Genomic DNA, 7349 nt, shown 5'->3' with positions numbered 1-7349 from the left:
TAAAGAATGTGTAAAATATGCTCAAGACTCGTTTGAGGAAATTTGGTCTTAAAATAGTTAATAGGATAAAGAATGTGTAAAATATGCTCAAGACTCGTTTGAGGAAATTTGGTCTTAAAATAGTTAATAGGATAAAGAATGTGTAAAATAAGTTCAAGACTCGTTTGAGGAAATTTGGTCGTAAAATTGTTAATAGGATAAAGAATGTGTAAAATAAGCTCAAGACTCGTTTGAGGAAATTTTGGTCTTAAAATTGTTAATAGGATAAAGAATGTGTAAAATAAGCTCAAGGCTCGTCCCAACAGTGTCACCCCTGTTCAATACTGTTAAAGTGGACACAGATATACATGATAACTGATGAATAGGGATTGCTAAACTTGTTAATGAAGTTGGCAAAAGCTGCCCATTGGGTCCCAAAGCAATTGACAAACATTCCAAAACAGAATTGTGTGGATGTGTACCCAGCTATTGCAATGTTCCCAGGATGTAAAGACAGAGAATGCAGTTGAAATATCCACAGTCACCACTGCCCAAAACATTCAAAACACAACCATCCTCTTGTAAAGTCATGTCGGTCGTGTTTTGTGAATCCCAGGAACCTATCCTTTCCTTCTTTGGAATGTGAAGTCACAATCGCTTGTTGTATTAATTGCCTTTAATTCCTGAAACACCCTGTTGTATCATACTTAGTATCTTAAAAGTCTGAAACTGTGAAAGGACTTGATAATACGTGCAAGCTTTCAAAATATGAAGTTGCCTAATTACACAATTTGACATTGGCTTTTCAGCTGATAAAATACTTAAAGAACTGTTAGTACCTAGAAAAGCTGGTAAGAAAGTTGTGTTAGAATTCTGCATGAAAGCAAGGAAATGCCTGTGTCATCTGTTGAAAAAGTTACTTTTCAAGACTCCCATCAAAGTGAGTTTGGTGTGAAATGATATACCAGAATTCATCTATAATAGCCAAGAGTCTGAAGAGTCCGGAGGGAATTTTATTATATTAAAATGTTTTCCAGAACAAAAATGTGATAGGGTCAAGACAAATTCAAATGCTTTCTGTAAAATGAAGTCAACATAACCATTTTCTTCTGTACAGCAGTATAAAGGTGACTATGTATAATGTTCTTGCTGAACAACTGGTAGAAAAAACAAACAAACTTGGAATTATGGTACTTAGTTAATCTGGTGTTAGTTTTGTCACATAGACAGACCATTGTACAAAGAGAATTTTCAGCCATCTCTAATATTACTGTTCTGAACAAAAAGAAAATGGCCATACATTCAAAGAATAAGCCAAGATGCCGTAGCTAAAGTTTGAGATGTAGGAAAATCAATATCACTCCAAGCATGAATTCTGATGCTAAAATTTCTAGACAAATATGCTAACAGTATTTTCAGGCTTATTGAGAGTTTGAAAGGTACCAGACAAAGAAAAGTGTGTATGATCAAGACATCATGGACATAAATGAGAGAAAAAAAGATGCTTTGGATGGACATAGAACATCTTCAGTAGAAGACTGACAAGAAGCTGAAGCATCATCTAACCAAGAATGGATTCTCAAATTTAACAGTTTTAGATGGTCTTTGAAAGAAAAGAAAATTGAAGTAGAAGAAAGTGATGAGAGAAATATATAAAATATATCAAAGGAATGCTTATTTTTAGACATTATCATAACAATATGTTTTCTCTTGAAATGTGCAATATGCTTTTAGTTGACAGTTTAAAATCACTAATTAGGTTATGCAAGGTTTAAGGTTGCTTTCTTTATTTTTCAAAGAAGGGTTAAATTAACAACTTTGTACAGTTTTACATATAGCAAAATTTAAGCCAAACAACAAAAAGTCAAATGAATCGATTGAAAATACCTTGGAACCATGAAACTATACGTACTATCATTCTGAATACACTAAGTGATGACTAGCTCTTAATAAGCATTAAAAGTCTGTTGTACACAAAAAATCAGATTTTTTAATAAAGTAATTTTACTAAAGGTTTGTTTTTGAACTTAAAAGCCTTTACTTAATCAGTCTGAGTGAGAGATCACTGTCATGGTAAGAATGAAAATACTTGTTATTATTATCTTCATATTTTATTTACAAAACCTCTAGAACCAAACTATATGTTATCTCTTGTTTTCTCTACCCTAATGCTGACTGTGGTGAAATAACCACTTTACAGTAAAATGAAAAATATTATTTGTCATTTTCTGTAAATGTATAATTTGTGTAACTATTTTCAAGTTATGTCTTTATCTTTACAATTTCACTGTTAACCTTTTCACATTTGTTTTCTTTTAATTTTATGGCATTATTGCCTGTACTTTAAAGGAAAAAGAGCTTGTTTTCCATCAAAAGTAATAAGTCACAGTGAAAGTCCATTATCTCTTTCCCTTAAAGCTTATGTAAGCACCACATTATTTTTGTTCCCGCAGTGTAACTGTGAACCTTACACATTTAGGTCTAAAATATATATCAACTACTAGAATAAGATCTCCTAAAACTATTGTAATTTACCTGGCTTTCTATGTAAGCTATAAGTAGATCATAGGATCTCCTAAAACTATTGTAATTTACCTGGCTTTCTATGTAAGCTATAAGTAGATCATAGGATCTCCTAAAACTATTGTAATTTACCTGGCTTTCTATGTAAGCTATAAGTAGATAAAAAAAAATTCTGTTGTAAGCTTGATATAGAAGAGAATTGTTATTTCTTTTGGTTATAAACATGTTAATCAGCCATGTAAGGTTTGTTAGTAAACAATTTCAAAAGCTGGAGAGAGGGGCAAGGATTCTTGGTGGGTTGGACAAATTTATTAATATAGTAGTAAATTAAGAAGATAGGTTGTTCAGATTTTGAGATTCTTGCTTGTAATTGTGGATAGTTTGTGTTTTGAAATTGGCTGGAAACTACAGCAATCTATTTTAGAAGTTAGAAAATTCTGAAGTACAGAATTCAAATCTCAGACATGTCACTTGACACAGAAAAATGAAGGTTGAGAATTTTTTGAATATTTCTTTTTAAAATTGAGAAATTGAAACTTGGGTAATATAAAAGTTTGAATTTGAAAAGGTAAAATAAAAAGGGAGAAAGTCCCCACCCCCATTCTGTTTACTATATTTTTTAAACAATATAAAACATTAGCTATTGACATAAATAACATTTCACCTAAGGCAATTTCACCTGTGGCCAATTCAGCCTGATGACTTGGGAAAGGTCTCGTTGGCAGTAATGTGCAACAGACAAGGCATTGTTGAAATGCTGTTATACATTTTTTCTTACTGGATTTGTAGAGATTGGTGTGGCTTGTAATGTTATCAGTGATTTTATTATGGTTCAAAATCACACACACATATTAAATACTGCTATAAAAAGTCATTAAATTATTCAGTTCAATTGTTACTAGTTATCAAATGATTTTACACAGCCATTACAAATAATTAGGTACTTGCTTTATAGTACTTAATTATTACCATGTGATTTTACTCTCCTAAATATGATTTCTAGTAAATAAAAAAGAAGAGATCAGAAGCAAGATATTATTAACTTTTTATTATAACTTTTAAATGGAAAATTGGTGAGGTAAAGAATGCTGTGGTATCAGGTTATATGACACACAGGAACTTTTATTATTTAACTTTGTCACCATAATTCATACCTTAAATTTTCAAACAGAGGTGCTCTGAACAGCTTATTATGATAATAATAGTATTAAATAAACAAAGAAGACAAACAATTCCAACTCTGTAAAGTTTTGTTTTCAGAGATCATCAAAGTAGAATCGTTTTATTACCAACTTGACATTCATATTTGCGCAATATTTATTTTGGCTTTTAGATATACGACTTAGCAACTGGACAGCTTCTTCAGACTTTACGAGATCCCGACCTCTCCAACAACTACACCAAAAACAGAGCGACATTTGACCCCACGGATGAATTGGTTCTTTCAGATGGTGTGTTGTGGGATGTACGAGGTGGTACAGTAATTCACAAGTTTGACAAATTCAACTCTCATATTAATGGTGTCTTCCATCCCAATGGACTAGAAATTATTTCTAACTCTGAGATTGTATCCTTTTTAAAAGTTTTTCTTCTTTTTTTTATGTGTTTTGATTATGAGCAGCTATCCTGAAGTTAATTTTTAACTGATGTTGTTTGACAGTTTATAGTTTGGTATGTATTTTATTGTAGTTACTGAGTCATAGTATGTGCTATCTAAGACTTAATATCTTCTAAATATTTTATTGATATACTTTTTTTAACCCTAGAAGAAGGTTATTAAATAACTTAAAATAGTATAATACTTATATTAAAACAATTTTGGAGCCTCACTATGTTATTTACAATCCATGTCACCACATCCAGTCATATTCTGTCTGACGACTGTGCATCTTGACAGTAGCCCTGCAGCTTAAATTCTGTTTAAAAAAACTCCATCATAAGGCTGTCATGTCAAAGTACACCAGTCCTCTGTAAAGTGTTTCCATAATCTCTAGTGTATGAGGAAGGATGATGGTTTCTTAGCACCTGTTTCAATAGCCCAATTGCACTGAAATCTATAGGTACTGCATCTAGTGACTTGAATGGTATGTTTTCATATGAAGTACTATGAATACCCATTTCATTCTTCATTTGCTTGATGTGTGAAGTGGTTGAATATCATGGAAGCATCTTGTGTACACACATCTGTAAAAGTAAGACAAGCCACGTGTACACAAGATGAACATAATCAAGAAGAATCTTTGGCTTGTCTTACTTTTACAGAAGAAGATTCTTTTTGATTATGTTGCATACTATTTTATGAAATATCTGGACAGTTTTTGCCATTGACCATTGTGGACATGGATTTTCACCTGTTACAAGAAGACATACTTTGGTTAACATGGCTGGGGTAGGACTTGTTGCAGGTCTTTTACTGGATGGTCCTAGTGACCATAGTTGATTTATATTACTTTGTTTCCAATTCCATGAAGTATGTAAGATATCCTTGTCTTCAAAATTCCAATCCCTGATTTTAACACATTATGAACTAAGTGTATGAATATTTTGTGTTGGAAATGGCTGTTACATATTATTCCCCAAAACAGTCAATTTTTGTTGGCATCACACTATGTAAAAATTGCCAAACAATGTTAAATTATAGTTCTGACATTTTCTATGCCACCATGACTTAATATGGGCTGTGGTTGCCCTGTGACTTGCTGATTAGCATATTCAAAGTCGATTTAATACAACAAACTCAACCCTCTATCTGATATTTGTTTTATTGTCATTTTCAGAGATGTCTGTGTTTTTGTCATTAAATAAGTCCTTAGGATATGTTGATATCATATTTCATAGATAATTGCTTTTATTCTATTTTTTTTTAGACTTTAAAGCACAATAAACAATCCAAAATTAATGGCTCTGGCATGGCCTGGTGGTTAGGGCACTTGACTCACAATCTGTGTGTCATGGGTTTGAATCCCATCACTGAACATGCTTTCTCTTTCAGCCATGAGGGCATTATAATATAATGGTCAATCTTACTGTTCATTGGTAAAGAGTAGCCCAAGAGATGGCTGTGGGTGGTGTTGACTAGCTCACTTCCCTCTGGTCTCTTACTTCTAAATTAGGGACGGCTTATGCAGGTAGCCCTCAAGTAACATTGCACAAAATTCAGCAAACAAAAAAATAAATGAGAAATGTACCTTTCATTTTCACTTGGAGAAGAACTTAAATTTAAACTTACCAAAGAATGTTTAACTGTAGAATTTTCATATCAATATCTATGATATTCAGTGTTAGTTATTTAACTTTTAGAAGCAAAAAATCTACTTGTAATTTGTACAACATAAACATTTTAAAAATAGGGCAAAGTTCTTTATTATTTTATGTTACCATGAAGTATAGAAAAATAATTCTCTAATTATTTCTGATTTGACATATTTCTAGCAAAATTATGAAAGCAGAAAATAATGTTTCATAACTTACTCTTAGGGGTCGAAGAAAAACCTTTGTTTTCAAACTATGTTTGGTCTTTTGGGAGCTTTGATGTTGTTTTGAAAAGTGTTGACTACTTCACTTGTAACTGTTAAATATTTATGTGATTTATTACAGAAATGCATTTTTATTGCTGTTATAGAATATAAGTTTCACTACTTTGTGACCAGCATTTCCTTGACTAACTGCCATCTAGTGGGACTTAAGGACATTCCACCTGCTACATACGGTGCCAGCCTTAGACCAGTGTCAAATAACTTTTAACCATACAGGTGATGTAATATACGGAGGTAAGAGTTCTACATTGAACATTTGTCTGCCATATCATTCCAATGTAAGGTGTTGTAAGGCAAGTCCAAATTTAATATTCTCTGAGATTTCACATGAACATATGAAACTTTTTAATAATATAATGTCTGTTGGTTTCTTTCATTTATCCACTACTGATCAGGTTTAAGGGAGAAATCTACAGGCTGCGTGACAGATTGGATAATGAGTCTGGCCTGTTCTTTCCATTTTTGTCAAATGTAGGAGGGGTAGTGTATGAAACATACTGGCCAAATTTGCTAAAATAATTTTTTACCTGGTTAAAATATAATTTACTAATATAGTTATAGTAAAGTATATAATTTCTCCCAAAATGACCATGTAAAGTTTTTACAGAATGATTTTTATTATTGAATGTTCTAGATAACCGATAACCAAATAATGTTTTTTTTTATGGTGACTTTCTTTTCTTTCAATCTCTTTTTCTGCTTGAAAAATTTGAATTAAAATACTTACAACATGATGATTTGGTGTGGCTAGAAGTTTGTTATCATTTTGGGTTATAGTATGTTTTTTTTTCGTCATTTAAAAATAAAGGTTATAGTGTGTCATTCTTCAAAGCTATGTCCTTTCTTCTGTAGTGTAATTGCTGTAAATATTTCTGAATGGTAATGTTTTAAACAGATTTCACATTAGTCTGGCTGTGCATGGATAGGAAATGTATTGATCACACTCAACATTAATGTGAATGTGCATAGACTTAGTAAGGTTTAAACAAACATGACATATGAAGATATTTAGACTGGATAGGGTTTAAACAAATGTGACATGAAGATGCTTGAACTGGATAGTGTTTAAACAAACAGGTAATTAATGTGAAAATGCCTGGACTAGATAAGGTTCAAACGTTAATGTGAAAATGCTTGGACTGGATAGGGTTTTAACAAACATAACAATGTGAAGATGCCTGGACTGGATAAGGTTTAAACAAGCATAATAATGTGAAGATGCCTGGACTGGATAGGGTTTTAACGAACATAACAATATGAAGATGCCTGGACTGGATAGGGTTTTAACAAACATAACAATATGAAGATGCC

The 7349-nt window shown here is 32.1% G+C and overlaps 1 protein-coding gene across 1 annotated transcript in view; it reads left to right on the top strand.

Annotated features, from left to right (window-relative positions):
* Positions 1–7349, top strand: part of LOC106469180 (DDB1- and CUL4-associated factor 1-like) — a 93654-nt gene that overhangs the window by 68117 nt on the left and 18188 nt on the right. Inside the window, exons 27-28 of the mRNA XM_022397615.1 lie at positions 3836–4069; positions 6179–6272. Of these exons, the coding sequence (XP_022253323.1) occupies positions 3836–4069; positions 6179–6272 (328 nt within the window). The remainder of the gene's footprint in view (positions 1–3835; positions 4070–6178; positions 6273–7349) is intronic.

The sequence above is a fragment of the Limulus polyphemus genome, unplaced genomic scaffold (genome assembly GCF_000517525.1).
Source record: "Limulus polyphemus unplaced genomic scaffold, Limulus_polyphemus-2.1.2 Scaffold3341, whole genome shotgun sequence".
Taxonomy (NCBI): Eukaryota; Metazoa; Arthropoda; class Merostomata; order Xiphosura; family Limulidae; genus Limulus; species Limulus polyphemus.
Note: the sequence above shows the minus strand (reverse complement) of the source record. Positions and strands in the feature narration are given on the sequence as shown.